Source organism: Schistocerca piceifrons, chromosome 5 (genome assembly GCF_021461385.2).
Source record: "Schistocerca piceifrons isolate TAMUIC-IGC-003096 chromosome 5, iqSchPice1.1, whole genome shotgun sequence".
Taxonomy (NCBI): Eukaryota; Metazoa; Arthropoda; class Insecta; order Orthoptera; family Acrididae; genus Schistocerca; species Schistocerca piceifrons.
The window spans coordinates 334046272-334069314 of record NC_060142.1 but is presented as its reverse complement, the minus strand read 5'-3'; the positions used below and the strand labels follow the sequence as shown (position 1 = coordinate 334069314).

Below are 23043 nucleotides of genomic sequence, written 5' to 3'. Positions count from 1 at the left end.
TAGGCAAATTACCAGATTCAGTCACACCTATAGAAGTAGTAGGTTGTAAATCAACAACTGCTATTGAAATTGACAGACGAGCCAATGAAAATACACACTGACACAAGAGACTGAAACTACTATTAGAGAACTGTTAATTAAGGAAGTGTAGACAGAGGAATAATACAATATAAAGTAGGAGATTTAGTATTAGTCAAAGCTCATGAACAGATCCTGAAAAGTAATAAAGAAATTCTATCCTCTACCTGAAGAACCTTCCCTAAATCTGTTGATTGAACCTACTGGTACAAAATCTAAAAGCCCACCTCCGAATTTCTTTGATGTCTTCCTTTAATCTGAACTGGTGGGAAACTCACTCGAGAAGCACTCAAGAATGCATCACACTAGTGTTCTGAGTGCCATCTCGTTCATAGATGAGCTGCACTTTCCCAGAATTTCTCAATAAAATGTACTTGACCATTTGCCTTCCCTACTACCACGTGCTTGTTTATTTTACATCACTTTGCTGTCTCCAGCAGCGCACTATCAATGCTGTATTCAAATATTACAGAATTGCTTCTCATCCACCTTAACTTAAATTTTTCTATATTTTAAAAGTATGCTGCCCTTCATCATGCCAGCAAGAAATTCTATCCAAGTCATCATTTATCCTCCTACAGTCACCCAATGACGATTCCTTCCTGTACACCAAAGTGTCATCAGCAAACAGCAGTAAACTGCGGCTCACTCTGTGTATCAGATCATTTATGTATATAGAGAATAGGAGTGGTACTTTCATACTTCCATGGGGCACTCCTGACTATACCCTTGTCTCTGATGACTACTCGCTGTCGAGTTCCATTACATAAGAAGTCTTCATTCCACTCACATATCTGGGAACCTATTCTGTATGCTCATACCTTCATTAATGGTCTGCTGTTGGGCACCATGTAAAACGCTTCCTAGGACTTTAAGAATATGAAACCTGCCTGTTGCCCTTAATCCAGGGTTTGAGTGAAGAACATTCGAAGTTTTGCACGAGCATTGCAGACTAAATAAATGCTGGTCTGTGAATGACACACTTAGCAATTTTAGATAGGATCTGAATTTTCTTTGGTTCTTGGCCAGATGTTATATGCTTTGCATATCCGTCTTTTTACAGATGCACGAATTTTTACAATTTTTGCCTGTCGTCATTTGCTTTTACTTTTTGGACCACGAGTGCAGCATTCTGCTCCCTCAGCATTTTCTAGATTTTTTGGGTAAACTACGGTTGGTCTTTTCCCATCTTAATCTGCTTATTCGGCACGTACTTTTCCACAGTGTAATATATAATGCGTTTAAACTCTGCCCATAATTCTTCTACATCCATCATACTGAAATTAAATTATGTACATTTTCGAAGTCAGATACTAACAACCGCTTAGCTAGTAAAAATTCTCTCCACGTCTTCCTGAAGGATTTATTAATTTTAGTAACCATTGTCACAATGATGATATCATCATCACTAATCCCTGTCTCTATACTGACACAGTCGATAAGGTCAGGCCTGTTCGTAGCTATGAGGTCTAAAATATTTCCACTGCAAATGGACTTTCGAAGTATCTGTTCAAGGCAGTTTCTGGAAAACTTTTCTCTGTACCATCAGCAGTGAATCCATAGACATCCCAGTCTACACTTGGTACACTGAACTGTCCTTCAAGTAACACCTCATGATCTGGGTATTTCCACAATACTGATGGTAGACTCTCTCTAAATGATTCTATGGCAGAATCAGATGCCTGATAAAAAGATCTGGTAAATTAACTGAAGAAACTAGATATGGTAATGGCATCCGCCTAACTTCACCATCGGACCCAATTTTGGGCACAATAGAAGAAAAAGTCAACTGCAATGAACACACCTCCTCCTTTGGCATCTAACCTGTCTTGTTGATACACAACAGGTGTCCATAATTGAAGTTCCAGTTTCAAAACACTGTAGAAAGAGAGCTACAACTCAGAATAACATCAAAAAGAGCATATTATCGATGGAGGGGGAAAGGACATGTGACAAAAATCTGACCAACAGATGATGCTGTAAGCATCCGAGATGCCCAATATGACCATCTCCAAGAAGGATCATGTGCTGCTGGTAAAGCTCTTTTACAAGAATTGTGACTATGCACCACTAGCCCCAGGAAGTTCCGGACTCTCAAGGGTATGAAAAAAGCCATTGGTCCCATGTCTGCTAAGAACCTAGAGAAAATAATTACAAAATTCAAAAAGACAATTTCTTTGAAGTGCTATGTGGCAGAGGGAGGAAAGCAGTTGATCTGACGTCTGTCGAAGATGCGGCCACAGCATTGCAAGAGGGGCTGAACGATGGTGTGCAAACATTCAATGCACGGGGAATTGCCCAAATGTTTTACATGCCTGCGAAAATGATGCATAAAATACTAAGAAACATCCTGCATTGCTATCCATACAAATATCAATCATTTTCAGGAGTTGCTGCCTGCTGACCTCCCAGCAAGGTAAATGTTCACTCTGGAATTTCTTGCTCACTTGGAAGTACACAATAAATGGCCATGGAACATCCTGTGGACAGACGAAGCTCATTTCCAGCTCCAAGAACATGTCAATGCACAGAACTGCAGAATATGGATAATGGAAAATCCACATGCACATCAACCGATATTGCTTCATTCTGCGAAGGTGACTGTGTGGTGCTGGTTAATGGCATTGTTTATTGTATGGCCAAATTATTTTTTGAGGAAATGAGTCCTGCAGGTCCTGGTACCTGTACCATCACTGGTTAATGCTATGAAACACTCTTGCACACCATCATTCCACCCCTTCAACATGGTGGATGCATGGGTAGGATCATTTTTATGCGCAATGACACCCCCTGCACATTGCATAGCCAATCAAATGGCTGCTGCAGAGGTATTTTGGAAATTCTAGAATTATTAGCCGTTCACATCACCTGAATCCTTGCGACTTTTGGCTGTGGCATTATCTGACAGATGTTGTGTTCCGTGCTCTACTTACGACCGTAGCTGAACTGGAGGCATGCGGTCGGCAGCACATTCTGAACGTGACCCAGGAGACACTCTGATTCATTGTGGAACATGCTGTTCCTCAATTTCACCTAGCATAAAACCATGTTGAACAGTAAAGATGGTGTTATGTGCAACTCAAACCACAGTCATCTTATTGCAATTCATCTGTAATTTGGAGACAACCCCATTTATGTTACGACTATTAAAATGCAATCTATTGGCAAAATTTTTGTTACTTCCCTCCCATAGTGGTACATAGTACCCTCTGCTGTGCACCATATGATGGCTTGCGGAGTGAGAATGTATGTACGTATGTATGTCGGTGTAGATATAATGAAGTTGCTGCTTCCCCTGTACTACCCCCTGACTTATCAAGGGGAGTCCTATGATTCTTTATCACATAATGCAGGTACAGGAATCTGTGGAAGATTGTCAACAGAACCAATGGAGCCTTTGGTTGAGACCATCAACTCAGCTCCAAACCAAAAGACCCTGATAAATTCTGGTAATGCTGCTGCAAATTGTGACCACTGCTTGCATCTCATGAACAAGGCCAGCAGTCCTCATCTCCTCCCACAGCCACCCATTCAAACTGAAGATGGTCTCAGAACACAAGTGACAGACATCACTGGTGTCAATGCGAGAGACAACTTGCAGCCAACTGCACCTTGTATGCTCGATAAGTGAAGGCAGTGCCTCCCCCACATCTCTGATAAGAAACGACGGAAGACCTTTATTATTAATATCAGACTGGATATAAATTCAACACTGTCTATTTTAGTTTACCTGTTATTACAGCAGAAATTTTGAAGTTTTATTTAGGGAGATTCACATGAATAGTTTTTTGTTTCAAATTTCTATACTCTTGGTGTTCAGTCACTACATTTGACCAAGCCACTGGAGAATGGTGTCCTCTTGGAGATATTTGTACCTGAGGGACAATGGTCCTCAAAGGCAACAGTACAATCACCATAGAGAGGAAGATAAGAACAATGTTGTGAATGGACTCTCAGTCTGTTAGCTGGGGTCAACTTGTGGCTGCATGCCACATAAAATGGAAAAAATATGTATATTTTGACTTGTGAAGCTTAATTGTGAATAATAAATGATTATCTCAGCTGTTGTCATTCATTACAATCCAAATGGATCCGAACCATTATACAGTCTTCCTAAATTCATGGTTCTCCAGTACATTTACGCTTTATATTTTCATCTGCGGATGCCAACATTTTGGACCTACTAGGCCAGATTGTGATGGATTTGATGAAGTAATGTTACACTTTGAATATTACTATCAAGCGAGAACAGCTGCCCAAGATCATGGATAAGTATGAGAACACGCAGTCAAATTTTGAATTTTTTTAACACACTGCAGGAGAGCAGGCAGAGAGAGAGAGAGAGAGAGAGAGAGAGAGAGAGAGAGAGAGAGAGAGAGAGAGAGAGATGAATCACGCCAACGTTTCATCAGATGCTGGGTCTAGTTTGAGTGCATCAAAATTAGCAGCAAGCTGCCCACCACAAAACTGCCATCATTTAACAGTGATGTAACACAATTCTGGCATTTTTATGAAATTTTAGTGAGTCTTGCATAAATACTGAGGAACTAGAGGCTATTGCTAAGTACCATCATTTGTCGAGTTAACAGGTGAAGCACAAATTGTAATTGCTCATCATTCAGTGACTAATATTAACTTTAAGGTAGAATTTGATTTGGTCTGTAACAGATACAACAATCGCAGACTACTGCATGGCACATTAAAGAAATTTTTAATGCTACAAGCAATGACAAAGACATACGCAAGTTGACATCGAGCATTACTGAATGAGGCTTTAAGCAATACGCATGTGCTGACAGCATTACAGTTACATGTCACTTTGCAAGACATAATTACATCACAGTTCTTTATAGAAAGAATTGAACACTCCAGGAGTGTTAGAAGCCAATCTGAGTTCGAACAGCTTGCCGACACTTAAAGAAACATGTACTTTTCTTGAAAATAAATGTAAATCTTTAGAAACTGTAAAGGCTAGGGTACCACCAAGTCAATGCATACCTGTTAATAAACATCAGAATGCATCCAACCCCAAGCAGTTTGAATATTCAAGACAGATTTATGTTGCTACTAGTGTTACATCTGCCATGTGCAATCAGCCTCAAGTATTGCAGAAGTCCTGCAAATTCAGGCAATCTATATGCAGTGAACGCAAAGTCGTTGTGATGCACTACCAACCTATGCTACAATTGTCTCATGAGTGATCATAGGGCTACTAACTGCAGAACTGTTAGCTGTCAAGCTTGGGGAAAGCACCACCACACGTTATTACATGCAGAATCACAATGCACAAAAGATGGAAGAAGGAAGGATTGTCCAAGTGACATGCAACACGAGCACAATGATAAATTTCACTCAAGCACATCGAGTTGCTGTTAAATGACGGTCTGCCCAGGCAACAGCAAGCTCTGCTCCTTGCAACAGAAAGGAATAAAACATCAAATCTCTGTACAAGTGGGTTCTGGCAGAAGCATGTTATGTGGTCTGTTGATTTTTTAAATTTTGCCAAAGTTAACTGACAGCTTGCTACAACAAATGACTGATCCTAGTATGCGGAACTTACCGAATTTACAACTTGCTGATTGAGAGTTTTGGTCAACTGGAAGGATTGAAGTATTGCTAGAAGCAGACTACTGCCCATACATTGAAAAGTCAAGGACTATCACCATAAGAGCAGATCATTCTTTACTTCAAGAAACTGAAATAGGTTGTATCATATCAGGAAAGTATCAAATGGAAGAGTACACCAGTTCGCCACAGTGGCTTGCCGTGTAGTGATTTGTAAAAACCAACATTGGCGTAGACACATTTCATTCTGCATGACAGAAGAATTACACCAAGGTACAATGATAAAAGAAAAGGTACAGTATGAAGTACACTTTCTGGACCACACAACGAAGGATTCCACAGGCAGATTTGTAGTCCACCTTCCATTTTGCGAACAGCCAAGTCAATTAGGCAGTTCTTCCCACATTTTGGCAAATGCTTCTCTCAGATTGAGCAGAGACAATTGAGAGAACCAAAGCTTAGAGGAAGCTACACTGAGTCCATGAGGCACTATGAAGACATTTGTGGGGTATCGTGTGTAGGATATACACGAAATCACAACAGCTATGGTATGGAACAATGTATGTACAGTGCAAAACACAGCACACCTGATACCATGAGGAGAATTCCCTGCAGACAGCTTGTTTTCAAGAAGGCATCATTTCATCTCACAGCCTGTATTAGACACCTCTAACGTTTCTGCATTTCAGTAGGTGCCAAAACCTGTACAGTGACAATGGGACAAACTTACTTGGAGCTAGTTAGGAACCCCACAAATTAAAAGCTGCTGCAAGCACTGATTACCTGAAAAACATTATGCGCAAAGAAGGCACAGACTGGCACTTCATTCCTCCAGCATCGCCACCTTTGGTGGAATATGGGAAGCAGAAGCAAAGTCCTTGAAGTACCACTTTCGGCAAATGATGGGAACTAATACTAACAAAGAGATAGAGGGGCTGGCCAGTACTTACCTCAGCTCAGCACAGCCGATAGATACACATAAAACAGAACTGAAAATTTACGTTCCTAGCTTTCGGAACAAATGTTCCTTCATCGGGGAGGAGAGAGGGGAAAGAAAGGGAAGAAGGGAAAGGAGATTCAGTTACAACCCAGGTTATGAAGCAACAGGGAAAGGAAAATAGGGAGGGTAGCAAGGATGGAGGCATGGTTGTCAGAGGGAAGCCAAAGATACTCTACTGTAAGTACTGTGCCAGCTTCAAACCAAAGAGGATGCATACAGAAGTAAAGAGGTATATAGTACAAAGATAAACACAACTATGTAGGATGAAAAGATGCGTGAATGGCCAAAGAGGAAAGGGAAAGAGGAGAAGACTGAAGAGTGAATGGGAGTGAGGTTGTTTAACGAAGGTTCAGTCCAGGGGGATGGCGGGATGAAAGGATGTGTTGGAGTGCAAGTTCCCATCTCCGCAGTTCAGAGGGACTGGTGTTGGGTGGGAGAAGCCAAATGGCACATACGGTGTAGCAGGTTCCTAGGTCCCCAGAATTATGCTGGAGGGCATGCTCCGCTACTGGGTATTGGGCATCTCCTAGGCGGACAGTTCGTCTGTGTGTGTTCATGCGCTCAGCCAGTTTAGTTGTTGTCATGCCGATGTAAAAGGCTGTGCAGTGCAGGCATGTCAGTTGATAAATGACATGTGTAGTTTCACACGTAACCCTGCCTTGAATTGTGTAGGTTTTACCAGTAGCGGGGCTGGAGTAGGTGGTTGTGGGGGGATGCATGGGGCAGGTTTTGCAGCGGGGTAGGTTACAGGGGTAGGAACCGCTGGGTAGAGAAGGTAGTCTGAGAATATTGTAGGGTTTAACAAGGATGTTACGGAGGTTAGGGGGGAGACGAAAGGCAACTCCGGGTGGTGTGGGGAGAATTGTGTCAAGGGATGATCTCATTTCAGGGGTTGACTTGAGAAAGTCATATCCCTGGCAGAGTAATTTGTTGATGTTTTCGAGGCCAGGATAATATTGGGTGACAAGGGGGATGCTTCTGTGTGGTCTGGGGGTAGGAACATTGTTGCTGGACGGGGAGGAATGTATTGCTCGGGAAATCTGTTTGTGGACAAGGTCTGCAGGATAGTTGCGGGAGAGGAAAGCACTGGTCAGGTTATTGGTGTAATTGTTGAGCGATTCGTGGCAAACGTATCCGCTCCAGTGACGAATCCCTCAACAATTACACCAATAACCTGACCAGTGCTTTCCTCTCCCACAACTATCCTGCAGACCTTGTCCACAAACAGATTTCCCGAGCAATACATTCCTCCCCGTCCAGCAACAATGTTCCTACCCCCAGACCACACAGAAGCATCCCCCTTGTCACCCAATATTATCCCGGCCTCGAAAACATCAACAAATTACTCTGCCAGGGATATGACTTTCTCAAGTCAACCCCTGAAATGAGATCATCCCTTGACACAATTCTCCCCACACCACCCGGAGTTGCCTTTCGTCGCCCCCCTAACCTCCGTAACATCCTTGTTAAACCCTACAATATTCCCAGACTACCTTCTCTACCCAGCGGTTCCTACCCCTGTAACCTACCCCACTGCAAAACCTGCCCCATGCATCCCCCCACAACCACCTACTCCAGCCCCGCTACTGGTAAAACACACACAATTCAAGGCAGGGCTACGTGTGAAACTACACATGTCATTTATCAACTGACATGCCTGCACTGCACAGCCTTTTACATCGGCATGACAACAACTAAACTGGCTGAGCGCATGAACGGACACAGACGAACTGTCCGCCTAGGAGATGCCCAATACCCAGTAGCGGAGCATGCCCTCCAGCATAATTCTAGGGACCTAGGAACCTGCTACACCGTATGTGCCATTTGGTTTCTCCCACCCAACACCAGTCCCTCTGAACTGCGGAGATGGGAACTTGCACTCCAACACATCCTTTCATCCCGCCATCCCCCTGGACTGAACCTTCGTTAAACAACCTCACTCCCATTCACTCTTCAGTCTTCTCCTCTTTCCCTTTCCTCTTTAGCCATTGACGCATACCTCTTTACTTCTGTATGCATCCTCTTTGGTTTGAAGCTGGCACAGTACTTACAGTAGAATATCTTTGGCTTCCCTCTGACAACCATGCCTCCATCCTTGCTACCCTCCCTATTTTCCTTTCCCTGTTGCTTCATAACCTGGGTTGTGAGTAACTGAATCTCCTTTCCCTTCTTCCCTTTCTTTCCCCTCTCTCCTCCCCGATGAAGGAACATTTGTTCCGAAAGCTAGGAACGTAAATTTTCAGTTCTGTTTTATGTGTATCTATCGGCTGTACTGAGCTGAGGTAAGTACTGGCCAGTCCCTCTATCTCTTTGTTAGTATTTGTTTCACATCTTTATATGAGATTTTCCATTAATCATTTAAATGATGGGAACTGTATGTCCAACATTTGAAGAGTTGACAACCTTGACTTGCCAAATTGATGCTTGCATGAACTCTTGTGTCACAATCTCGTGATCCTTCTGATCCTCGATTCTTCACCCCAGGTCATTTCCTGATTGGAACCACAGTCACAAGCATCCCTCAGCCAGGTCTCGGTACAGCCAACCTGAGCTTGCTTACAAGGTGCGAACTACTGCAGCAAGGGTTCTAGATCTCTTGGCGGTGCTGGTCATCTGACTACCTACATCACCTGTAGCAGAATACCACATGGACAGTCCCCAGTGTGAATGTGCCACGCCTATGCCGAAAGCTGACCATCTGTGAAGACGTACACCCTGGGTGCAATGAGATGGTGTGAGTGGCCACTATTCGCACACTGCAAAGGGTTTTCACGAGACCACCCTGCATCAATGTTGTTTACTGGGTGAAGTGATACAAAAGTGAAGTGTATGTGTGTTTTGTATGTCTTCTTTTCTTGTCCTCAGAGGGTTTCATAATTTTTTTATGTTTCAATGTATTTTTTGTTTATGCAATTATTATTTTCAGGCACCACTTACAAACTCTATGGACACACCTGACTGAAAGACAGAATGATTCTGTATTTTTTTGTGTTCTTTTCTATGATTTAGCAGGACTTGTGTTGCATGTATTGCACTGGAAAGAAATTAATATGCCTTTGGGTGCCGATATGTCAGCTGCTACATTCTACCAAGCCACTGGAGAGTACTACCCTCTCTGGAGATGTCTGTACTGGGAGGGACAATGGTCAGCAAGCTATCCCTCCAATGACACATAACAGTACACTTGCCACAATGAAGAAGAGAAGAACAATGTCGTGAATGGACTCTCGGTCAGCCGGCTGTCCTTAGCTGTTTTGACTTTATGTTTTGACTTGGGGAACTTAATTATGAAAAATAAGTGTTTATCTCAACTGTTGTCACTCATGACAATCTGAATGGACCCGAACTATTAAATGGTCGTCTTAAATACATGGTCCTCCAGTACATTTATACTTTATGTTTTTGTTTGTGGAGCTGCACTCAGCATTGATTATAAACAAGCAAACATACTATCTTATCACATTGAAATGAGTTTTGCTACTATTAAAAACTATTTTGATTATGTCGATCAATGATTTATTTATGTAACGTGTTTGGTTATATTTCTGCTTGTATTTTGTAATTTCTGTTTGAGATATTCATTGGGCTTTGTGTGGTGTTTGAAGTGTATCTAAACACAGTGAAAGAAGAAAGTAGTATTTTTTTCCCATTTTCTTTTGACAATAAACTTCATTACCTTATATCAGCTTTTGGTAAATTCTACAGAATAATAAGAACCACAGAAATAATATTTGTGAAACAGCAAATGAAATTTGACAAGCAGACTACATTCAGCTTTTTATTAATTAGCTGCTTCTGTCTGTGATGATACTGAGAGAGCGGGTCGTGCCGAGCAGACATGACAATGTCCTGTAGTAATAATGCTTATGTGGAAAACATAATTGCCATACTAGTTAAACACAATTTTTTTTACCTATTTATCTGTGAAACTATGAAGGAAGACTTATTAATGTACAGAAGTCACTGCACGGCACAATGCAAAACCACATCCGATTGCTAAGTCCAGGCTACATGGAAAAGCAATACAAGATGTGTCGGGCAGACCACAATTAACTTAATAGCAACTGAAATACTCTGAAATGCAGAGGTAAAAGCCGATCTTCACTATTTACATGCCCATCGGCACCAACATTTATCCAGAAACAACAATACACGTAAACATTAACACTATGTGTACAAAAGGTCGTTGTAAAAACTTTTATCTAATGTTTCTTTCAGGTTCCATTAGGGACACATTAAAAAAAGAGCCATGGGCCTTGCCGTTGGTGGGGTGGCTTGCATGCCTCAGCGATACAGATAGACGTGCTGTAGGTGCAACCACAACGGAGGGGTATCTGTTGAGAGGCCAGACAAACGTGTGGCTCCTGAAGAGGGGCAGCAGCCTTTTCAGTAGTTGCAGGGGCAACAGTCTGGATAATCGACTGATCTGGCCTTGTAACACTAACCAAATCGGCCTTGCTGAGCTGGTACTGCAAACGGCTGAAAGCAAGGGGAAACTACAGCCCTAATTTTTCCCGAGGGCATGAAGCTTTACTGTATGGTTAAATGATGATGGCATCCTCTTGGGTAAAATATTCCGGAGGTAAAATAGTCCCCCATTTGGATCTCTGGGCGGGGACTACTCAGGAGGACGTCGTTATCAGGAGAAAGAAAACTGGCGTTCTATGGATCGGAGCGTGGAATGTCAGATCCCTTAATCGGGCAGCTAGGTTAGAAAATTTAAAAAGGGAAATGGATAGGTTAAAATTAGATATAGTGGGAATTAGTGAAGTTCGCTGGCAGGAGAAACAAGACTTTTGGTCAGGTGAATACAGGGTTATAAATATAAAATCAAATAGAGATAATGCAGGAGTAAGTTTAATAATTAATAAAAAAAATAGGAGTGCGGGTAAGCTACTGCCAACAGCATAGTGAACGCATTATTGTGGCCAAGAAGCCCATGCCTACTGCAGTAGTACAAGCTTATATGCCAACTAGCTCTGCAGATGATGAAGAAATTGAAGAAATATATGATGATATAAAATAAATTATTCAGGTAGTGAAGGGAGACGAAAATTTAATAGTCATGGATGACTGGAATTCGATAGTAGAAAAAGGGAGAGAAGAAACGTAGTAGGTGAATATGGATTGGGGCTAAGAAATGAAAGAGGAAACCGCCTGATAGAATTTTGCACAGAGCACAACATAATCATAACTAACACTTGGTTCAAGAATCATAAAAGAAAGTTGTAAACCTGGAAAAAGTCTGGAGATACTGACAGGTATCAGATAGATTATATAATGGTAAGACAGAGATTTAGGAACCAGGTTTTAAATTGTAAGACATTTCCAGGGGCAGATGTGGACTCTGACCACAATCTATTGGTTATGAACTGTAGATTAAAACTGAAGAAACTGCAAGAAGGTGGGAATTTAAGGAGATGGGACCTGGATAAACTGAAAGAACCACAGGTTGTACAGAGTTTCAGGGAGAGCATAAAGGAACAATTGACAGGAATGGGGGAAAGAAATACAGTAGAAGAAGAATGGATAGCTTTGAGAGATGAAGTAGTGAAGGCAACAGAGGATCTAGTAGGTAAAAAGACGAGGGCTAGTAGAAATCCTTGGGTAACAGAAGAAGTACTGAATTTAATTGATGAAAGGAGAAAATATAAAAATGCAGTAAATGAAGCAGGCAAAAAGGAATACAAACGTCTCAAAAATGATATCGACAGGAAGTGCAAAATGGCTAAGCAGGGATGGCTAGAGGACAAATGTAAGGCTGTAGAGGCTTATCTCACTAGGGGTAAGATAGATACTGCCTACAGGAAAATTAAAGAGACCTTTGGAGAAAAGAGAACCACTCGTATGAATATCAGGAGCTCAGATGGAAACCCAGCTCTAAGCAAAGAAGGGAAAGCAGAATGGTGGAACGACTACGTAGAGGGTCTATGCAAGGGCAATGTACTTGAGGACAATATTATGGAAATGAAAGAGGATGTAGATGAAATGGGAGATGCAATACTGCGTGAAGAGTTTGACAGAGCACTGAATGACCTGAGTCAAAACAAGGCCCCCGGAGTAGACAACATTCCATTGGAACTACTGACGGCCTTGGGAGAGCCAGTTCTGACAAAACTCTACCATCTGGTGAGCAAATGTATGAGACAGGCGAAATACCCTCAGACTTCAAGAAGAATATAATAATTCCAATCCCAAAGAAAGCAGGTGTTGACAGATGTGAAAATTACCGAACTATAAGTTTAATAAGTCACAGCTGCAAAATACTAATGCGAATTCTTTACAGATGAATGGAAAAACTGGTAGAAGCCGACCTCGGGGAAGATCAGTTTGGTTTCCACAGAAATATTGGAACACGTGAGGCAATATTGACCCTACGACTTATCTTAGAAGCTAGATTAAGGAAAGACAAACCTACGTTTCTAGCATTTGTAAACTTAAGAGAAAGCTTTTGACAATGTTGACTGGAATACTCTCTTTCAAATTCTGAAGGGGGCTGGGGTAAAATACAGGGAGCGAAAGGCTATTAACAATTTGTGCAGAAACCAGATGGCAGTTATGAGAGTCTAGGGGCATGAAAGGGAAGCAGTGGTTGGGATGGGAGTGAGACACGGTTGTAGCCTCTCCCCGATGTTATTCAATCTGTATATTGAGCAAGCAATGAAGGAAACAAAAGAAAAATTCGGAGTAGGTATTAAAATCCATGGAGAAGAAATAAAAACTTTGAGGTTCGCCGATGACATTGTAATTCTGTCAGAGACAGCAAAGGACTTGGAAGAGCAGTTGAACGGAATGGATGGTGTCTTGAAGGGAGGATATAAGATGAACATCAACAAAAGCAAAACAAGGATAATGGAATGTAGTCGAATTAAGTCGGGTGATGCTGAGGGAATTAGATTAGGAAATGAGACGCTTAAAGTAGTAAAGGAGTTTTGCTATTTGGGGAGCAAAATAACTGATGATGGTCAAAGTAGAGAGGATATAAAATGTAGACTGGCAACGGCAAGGAAAGCGTTTCTGAAGAAGAGAAATTTGTTAACATCGAGTATAGATTTAAGTGTCAGGAAGTCATTTCTGAAAGTATTTGTATGGAGTGTAGCCATGTATGGAAGTGAAACGTGGACGATAAATAGTTTAGACAAAAAAAGAATAGAAGATTTCGAAATTTGGTGCTACAGAAGAATGCTGAAGATTAGATGGGTAGATCACATAACTAATGAGGAGGTATTGACTAGAATTGGGGAGAAGAGAAATTTGTGGCACAAGTTGACTAGAAGAAGGGATCAGTTGGTAGGACATATTCTGAGGCATCAAGGGATCAGCAATTTAGTATTGGACGGCAGCAAGGAGGGTAAAAATCGTAGAGGGAGACCAAGATATGAATACACTAAACAGATTCAGAAGGATGTAGGTTGCAGTAGGTAGGTGGGAGATGAAGAAGCTTGCACAGGATAGAGTAGCATGGAGAGCTGCATCAAACCAGTCTGTGGACTGAAGACCACAACAACAACATTTTATTGGTTTACTTTAGTCTCTTAGTGTATTGTGAATTAAGTTTGCAATTGATAAATTTGTTCCCAAAAAGACGCGCTTGGATGTTGATGATACTGCAAGTCAACCTCCAACAATTATTGTGTCGTCAATTGCTTCGTCGTCTTCAGGCGAGAACCGTACACTGCCGAAACCTGGACAATCCGATAAGTCAAGATCATTTCAGAAGTCTTGGTTGATCAAATATACATGGCTAGAATATGAAGCATCTACCGAAAAAGTTTTTTGCAAAACCTGCAGACAGGCAGATCCTAAAAATCTAACAATTTTCTTAGAGAGAGAGAGAGAGAGAGAGAGAGAGAGAGAGAGAGAGAGAGAGAGAGAGAGAGAGAGAGAGGGGGGGGGGGGGACGCATTTACTTCTGTAGGGTTTTCTAACTGGAAAAAGGCTTTGGAAAAATTCCGTCATCATGGAAATATGTTGATGTATAAAGAAGGTGATCTGAAACTGAATTCTATCACTAACCGAAGTGTGATCTCCCAACTGAATGAACAGTTACATAGTGATATGAAGAAAGGCTGTTTAGCTCTGGAGACAATTTTTACTACTGTGCAATTTCCATGCCGACAAGGACTAGCAATTAGAGTGCACGAAGATGTAAACTCTATTTCTTTTCAATTGTTGGAACTCCGAAAGAAAGATATACCGGAGTTTAAAGATTGGTTAGCGTGTTTGGCGTATAAGTTGACGTCCCAAATTCAAAACGAGATCATTGATCTACTAGGAGAGTTTGTTTTGAGAAAGATATTGGCTTCAATCAAGAAGACTGAACATTTTTCTATTATGGTTGACAAAACAAGTGATTCTTCGATTCATGAACAAGTTTCATTTTGTATTCGTACTGACGATGATACCTTAATCGTCAATGAAGACTTTATTGGCTTATACGAGACCCCCAACACTGAATCACAAACTCTATTTAGTATTTTAAAAGACATTTTCGCTCGTCTTGATTTGTGAATGGATAACTTAAGAGGACAGTGCTATGATGGTGCCTCGAATATGAGAGGTAAGTTCAAAGGACTAAAAAACGTAGTTTTGGATAAACAACCAAAAGCACGTTGTGTGCACTGCACTCCTCACTGTTTAGACTTGGCAGTTGTAGACAGTCCCCGCCATCTTGCATCTATGAGGGATATTATGTCTTTAGCGAAGGACTTAATAATCACCATAAGGGACTCCAACAAAAGGAAGGGACTCTTCAGAAGCACATGCTGTGAGAAGGCCAATGACCAAGCTTGTCTATGACCCCTTTGCCCTACTCCATGGACTATGCGACCTTCTAGTATCTTGAGAATAGTAAAAAACTTTGAAGAACTTCTAGAGTTTTTTGAAACATTTTCTGCAGGCGACAAAACAGAGGCAGGTTACAAATGTACAGGCTATCTTGAGTCAATGTTACAATTCAAGACTTATTTCTTTTTACGTCTTTATTGGCATGCAAAGACCCCAGTAGAGGATGTCAATGAAAACATTCAATGCCCTCATCTCAGTGTAGCCGATCTGGAAAGAATATATATGAGGGCTTGATTCGTATATTGAATGGAAGGTGTGACAGTTCTGAATACTTTTGGGAATTGCATTTAAAAGAAAATGCCTTCACAAGTTGATCCTTTTCTTCCTCGTAATCGAAGTATACCAAAGAGGTATGAAAACAACAAAGCCAGTTCACTGCACACTTTCAAAATCCCAAAGGAATAATACAAAACTATTTACACTGAAGTTTGTGACACGGTGCAATCTTGCATTACTGAGCGGTTTGCTTCAACTGGACTCACAGGTCATTGCAATAGAACAAGAGTATTTGCTTTTAATAAACAGAGGTGAAACAAATTTGGACAAATCAACAGAGTTTTTAAAAAATGACCTAGACATTGAGAGACTGCGCTTACACTTGAATATGTTAGCCGATATCAAGAATAATAAACAATTGGTCTTAAAAAACATGCATGATGTAATAAAGTACATCACACAAGAGCCTGCAGTTGGCGAAATGTTATGTGAAGTAGTGAAGGGCATTAAGCTTCTCCAAGTAGTTCCAATCACAACAGCAACAGCAGAATGGTCTTTTAACGTTCTTAGATGTCTGAAGTCATATCTCTGATCAACAATGTGACAGAAGCAATTGAACAACTTGGCTGTTCTTCATGCCCATCGAGACGTTTTGGATGTACTCTATATCCGATCAGTCATCAACGACTTCATATTCAATAATCCAGTCAGACAGTCGACATTTGCACCTTTCTGAAGACACTCTAGCCCTAATAATGGCATTTAGAACAGTATTAAAAATCTTTATAAAATAGAGAATTAAATACATAAATAATGTTAAATTTTCAGTTTTGAAACATTAGTACTAGTTTAGTACTGTATTACTATATACTATAGTACTGTATTAGGTACTTTAAAATACTTAAATATTTTTAGGGGTAAGACCCAATTAAAACCCGCTTCGTAGGTACTTTTTGACTGAAAGTATTAGGCATACTCTATAAACTTTATTAACTACTAAAGCATTAACTTTCAGATATTGTTTTCATTTAATGAACCCTGAGCCGTATTCAAAGTATGACTAATTAGCTATTTCACTTATTAATCAAAGTGCTATTACTGTAGAACAGCAATATTTCATGTTTTATTCTATTAATGATAGTTTAAGGATTTATTTAAATATAAATTTAGTCTTTTGAGCGCTATATATTCATTGCCCTGCAATAGCCTATAAGCATGATTATTACTGTAAATTAAATTAGTTATTTATGAAAATACCAGGAGTGTTGATGCTTTGTTTCTTTTTTCAAAGTAAAAAAATTCGTCAAGTTTGTCAAGTTTCCTGGAGTGTCGAGTTATCAAGAGTCAAGTTTTTTGGGGTTCTAATGTTGATCATATGACTCTAAAATGCTTAAAAAACTTTTAATCTCACTATTTTTCATCTAAAATTTAGAAAATTTCCTGGGGCAAGACCGCCAGTATGCCTCCCCCCCCAATATTTTTTATAACCAATTACCAAAGTTTTTGAAACTGTTTTATGCTTTAAAACAAACCTGCTGTTGCGGATAAAGCACCTTCCAAAATCGCCTTTCGCATAGTTTGTCTATTGCACTTGTTACGAACGAAAATAGTACTGAAAAGGAGACCCTGAATGAACATTCTGATGGAGTGGCAACAGTACTATAGTCTTTGTTAGAAAACATTGACAGTGATTTTGTGACGAATAGATTTTAACTTTATTTTAGTAGTTTTGTTACTCCTTCCGCAGTGGATATTGAAGCCCAGTTCTTGAAATTCAGCTGGGGGTCACCGACTTTCACTGTAGGTGCATGCTCACGGAGAGGTTTTGCAATTCATCTGACTGGAACAGTATGTTCAATAGCTATAATCTCACTTCAAACACTGAGATGGTAGTAACAAAACATTAGAATTGTTTTAACAGTATGAAAAATACGAGTAAATCTCTTGAGAATTGCATCATATTGCTTGAGGAAAATGATGTCCAGGCAGTGAGCATCATATTCTATATGCATGAAGGAAACTGAAAAGGAACTGTCTTTAAGGGCTCTTTGTAATTATAAAAGGCATAAGCTGAAAGATCATGTTCATTTTACTCTCAGTATATCTGTGTGAAAAATATGTTCCATGGTTTATAACAGACTGAAGCACTGACTGAAATATTAATGCCTTACTGTACAGAGCATCACAACTGCAACATTCTGTAAATGCTAAGCAGTTTCTTGCACTAGATGCATGCTGAATACCTCCCGTAAATTTAATGATGTGTACATTATTAACTAAGAAATAAAAAAAAACTTCATTGTATAAATGCTAAGTAGGTGCCTTGTACAAGAGGCATGTCGAAATTCTTGTATAAATTTAACGTTTGTACCTTATTAATTTAGAAATATAAACTACTGATGTCAGCCAGAAAATACTCTTCAGTATGTTATGATATTAAGCATTTTATTTATTTTTTCTAGATTTAATATTTCAAATGCTGAGACAAAACAGGTCGATATGTACTGTAATTTAAATAAAAAGTGTACACATAGTGTATGTTCTTCAGCTTTATGTTATGTTTCTAGCAAATGCTTTAGAAAAAAAGTAATTTTTACAACTGAATAAAAATATAAAGTCATCCCCCTAACTGACAAGAGATAATGATTCTCCATTTGGTTTGAGATACCCAAACTAAAATTAACTTGAGAAATACTTTCAACTAGTTCATTACCACATTACATCTTGGGAGAAAATGTGGCAACATCCAAGACTGCAACAGCAATAATATTTTGCATTCCCTTCTTCCAATGCGTTCAATTAAGTTGTTCTGTACATTATATTCAAAGCCTAATGATGACAGTTATTTTGGAAGAACTAAAATTGCCCATTACATACCTGATGTCTTCATTAACTGTTGAGATGAATCTTTAGAGCTTTTGTCTTTTGTTGCACTACTTGTATCATCATCAGAATCACTCAGTGTCAAGTCTATAACTTCTGCTTTTTCTGGCTTGTCTGCTTTCTCACTTTTAGCTGGCTCATCTGGATCCTTGTCTGATACCACCACTAGAATGAATAAATAAATCTGTCACTTGATTGTCTTAATAAGGTAAACAACCATTAAGCATACTTAAAAAAAAGTGCGGAAGGTTTTTGTTCTGCTATATTTTCTTCCCGCTAGTTAATTCTGTTTAATTTATAAACAGTGACTCCTACTAATATTCAGTACAAATAATACACTACTAAATATTTTATTACCAGATCAATTGGACACACAACTTTATAGCAGAAGGTACCAACAATGGTCCTGATAATGGCTTTGGATGCTAAGTTGATTCATCACTGCTCGACAAATGCCCAAAACTCCTGGAGATTGGTCAGTACTGTGTTCAATGAACTAATTTTCTTTCAGCTTTCATACAAATACCACCATACAAACAGTGTTTTAATTTAACCACTTTGGCACAGTATGATGATGTGCCAATATCTGCCAGAAGATCACAGACAGGTCACCTGTGTGAGATGACTGATTTACAAGAAGGCTCATGTGGTAAATAAATGTTACCCATACATGCGTGTGCACCAACTGTTTTTCTTTATTTTAACCTTATCCTTTGTTTTTGGAAACAGTTTTAACACTATCTGTCATGCAGTAAAAGATGACTAACCACCCACTTGCTTGTTACAGCCGTGTTACAGTTTATATATTTTATTGCAGTCACTGTCATCAGTAATGACAAACATTCAAATCAGCTTACTGTGATTGGTGCTAGGATTTACATCAAGAATGGGGTTAAATTTTCAAAACTGGACGTGACACTGCATTGTTCAGAAATAAGTGCTGAATTTAAGTTGCATGAGACTAACTGACGAAAATGTAGTTTTGTTTTTCTGAATAAAAGGGCAAAAGGAGTGCTGTTGACCTTGGTGCTTACATTTGAATGCATACTTTGGAAAAAAGGTATATAATTACTAGTTTCATTCATACCAAAGAATTGAATAATAATTCGAATAGTTACTCTCTCCTACATCTGAAATAGGAGCTTTGTGAAAGCTAAAATTTTGCTAGAAGTCTGGCTGATCTAAAATAACTTACTCCTCAAAATAACAGTAATAATATAGTATAATAAAGAATGCCCTTAAAATAACTTGGATGAATTTTGTATAAAATTTTGTGAGTTCTGTAATACAGTTATAGTTAACTCATACTATGACAGTTCTCTTACAGACCACAAATACTATGCAGCAGTGCTGTACTCATCAAGAAAAGAGAAACTACCACAGAAAGGCTGTTGCCATTTGCTACAGCAGGGACATGAAACATACTGGCTAGACAGTGGACTAGAACTCTGATTCAATGAATGATGACTGGGTACTTTGACCATGAGCTACTTGCACACTGATGCTAACAGCTCCCTCAGACTGCATCTAATGCTGTCAGTTAAATCACTATGCATTTCATGGTCACTAGGACATCCTATACTTCTGTATATAGTAAATTGGTATAATTTTTCAATGTTCTGTATAAATGGCCTCGTTGTTGTGATAAATGTGTTGCCACAATTTGTGACTTGACTGTACATGCCAACAATGCCCGACATTGGACCTGGATGTTTTCTATATGAACACTTTTGTTTTGTTGATTGTACATTATAAATTCATTTATAACATAACAGGATAATTCTGCAACGAAAACAATTAAAAGTCAGCATACCCTTACTGCTTTCATCATTTAACCTACTCACTCTCCCACACGTGCATGCACAAGTGTGTGCAAGTAAAGCTTAAAACAGAAATCAAGGACTGCCAAATCCTGCTTCTCCTATGACTTATTTCCCAATATCCCCTCTCCCCAATACCTATATGCACCTGTAAGATAAATAAGCGAGGACTGAATAGCACAATTCAACATCAAAATAAAAAGACAAGTCTGGAGGATGCACTACAGTAGTTGATAGTAAAGGCTGTTTCAAAATGAACCGTGCGGGTTTTAGGGATTTGTTGCATTTATTACATTTAACATACCATTATAAATAATACATAAAATGAAACAGCAACTCAAACAGTTTTGTTTGTATACTTCTGCACAAAGGGAAGAGTATGGGACTACCAAGAGTGACTGTCTCTCATGCGTAGCCCCAAGAAATCAGTTCCAAAAGCGAATCGTGAATTTGTAGTTAGAGTGATGTTTGTGTGGAGATTTAACAAGATGCTTCCAACTGCATCTTAATCATTTTCGGTTGTTACAAACTCTAAGGCCTGCAGACTATGGGTTACCTACCAACTATGCATATGAAATGTTGCTGCATGACTGAAGATTTTCTGGATCCTGTCATCTTCAGTGTCAATCGACATTTCACCTAAGAGGCAAAGTGAACACACACAAATCCCCACAAAAACTCCCCTAAATTGATTTCTTTTTTTGCCACATCCTGGTGGAAAGTTAATGGGCATTACTTTGCAGATGAAAAGCAGAATCAAAAAACTTCACTTGGCACCTACAATTGGTTCAGTAGTGTTGTATCTGACCACTAGACTAACCACAAGGGGCTGAGTGAAAAGAGCTTTTTTTGCATGACCTTTATGTCCATACACGATTTGATGCCATGCAATTTTGACCTGTATGTGCTTCCACTACCAGCTTATCTATCCAACTTTAGAAACAGCACCGTTGTAACAATTACTCCAGACACACTAATCAAGGTTAGTGAAGAACTATCGTAGACTAGATGTGTGATGAATGGTCCTCAACTGAACACTTGTAAGAAAAACTGTTTGAGCTGCTCTTCTATTTCATGATTATTTAAAACTGTAGACTGAATATAATAAATGCTTCAAAGCCTTAAAATCAGTATATTCATTTTGAAATATCCTGTTTTCTGGCTTGTGAAGACACAGGTAACAAATGCTTCTGTAACAGCTAGTTGCATTTAAGATTGTTAAACATGATCTATGTGAGTAGATGCCATACACATCTATGTAACTGTGGTGCTAGCTCAGAAACAGCACTGCGTAGCTCAAGTTTTGAGTACAAAAACTAGTAGGAGAAACTAAGAACACTTAACAGGCTGAAGGACTGGCATAATTTATTATTGTACTTTAATATTACAGTAAATTAGATAAATAAGTGAAAATGCAGGTAGAGAGAATTTTATGCGAGGATTAACTAAGTAGTACTAAACTACTACAACTACTTGATCAGAATACGAAAGCAAGACAATGTGAAGTGATGTTGCACAATTCTCATTATGAATTTGCTTCTACACCAAATAAATGATTCTTTTCAAAAATTCGTGGCTTGTGAATGTTCTTACCTAAATCCTCACTTTCACTCCTTGATGTCACATCAGGCTGAAACACAGGGAAAATATAAAATGAAAGCCAGAAATACTCATTTCAAACATATACATGTAGAAAATTCAGTTCATTAAAATAGAATATTTTCATACATCACCGCAAAGTTATGTTCTTCACTAACCAACTCGTTAGGAGTGTGCAGGAGAACCTACTTTCTACATGAAAATTCTGTAACTTTTTCCTGAATGAATGAACATAAAAATCTTTCTTCTTCTATCATCATAATATAAAAAGGGAGTAAGAAGGATTACAGTAACTGCAGTGGTGTCACAATGATACCACACTGTGCCAAGATACATGATAAGATCCTGGAGAGCAGAATCCAAGGAAGGATCAAGAACAAATTGAGAGAGGAACAGCATGGCTTCAGATCAGGGCAGTCAACTGTTAACCTTATATTTGCAGTAAGCAGCTCCAGGAGCACCACTATGAATTTAGGGAAACATTGTGCTGGCCCCTCTTGATATAGAAAAGTCATTTGACAGTGTCTATAGAAGAAAGGTCTGGGAAGCACTAGAAAAGAAGAGAGTGGAAAAAGAGACAACAAGCAGAATGGATAAGATGTACTAAGGAAGCCTGAGTTATGTGGAAGTGGGAAATGAAGGGAAGGAATGGTTCAGCAAACAAATGGCAGCGCATTGTCACCTCTCCTCTTCACTGTGGTCTTGGATGAGATAATCACTAAAGTGGCAGAAAAGACTGGAGAAGACAGATGTAAGCAACACTGCTCGTGAATGGTCTGAGAAAACAGGGAGGAAGAGATTCAGGAAGAAACTGTGTGACAGTATGGAATGAAATGTAATGTAAACAAATGTGAGATCCTGGTTAAAACTAGAAAAAAACGTAGACCAACTAGTGAAATAAGAATTGTAGGTTAACAATTGAAGAAAGTGCGAAGTGCCGAAGTACTTGGGAAGTGTGATAGGGGAAAATGGAAGAAATAAGAAAGAGATCACTGAAAATTGCAGACAGGGAGAAGTTTCCTGCAAAATTATTGA

At 39.5% G+C, this 23043-nt stretch overlaps 1 protein-coding gene across 4 annotated transcripts in view; it reads right to left on the bottom strand.

Moving 5' to 3' along the window:
• The window catches only part of LOC124799319 (E3 SUMO-protein ligase PIAS3), a 290452-nt gene that overhangs the window by 55795 nt on the left and 211614 nt on the right, over positions 1-23043 (bottom strand). For all 4 annotated transcript variants that reach the window (XM_047262906.1, XM_047262908.1, XM_047262907.1 and 1 more), the window contains 2 exons: positions 22003-22039; positions 18584-18754 (listed from right to left, as the gene is read on the bottom strand). In XM_047262906.1, coding sequence (XP_047118862.1) covers positions 18584-18754; positions 22003-22039 — 208 coding nt within the window. The remainder of the gene's footprint in view (positions 1-18583; positions 18755-22002; positions 22040-23043) is intronic.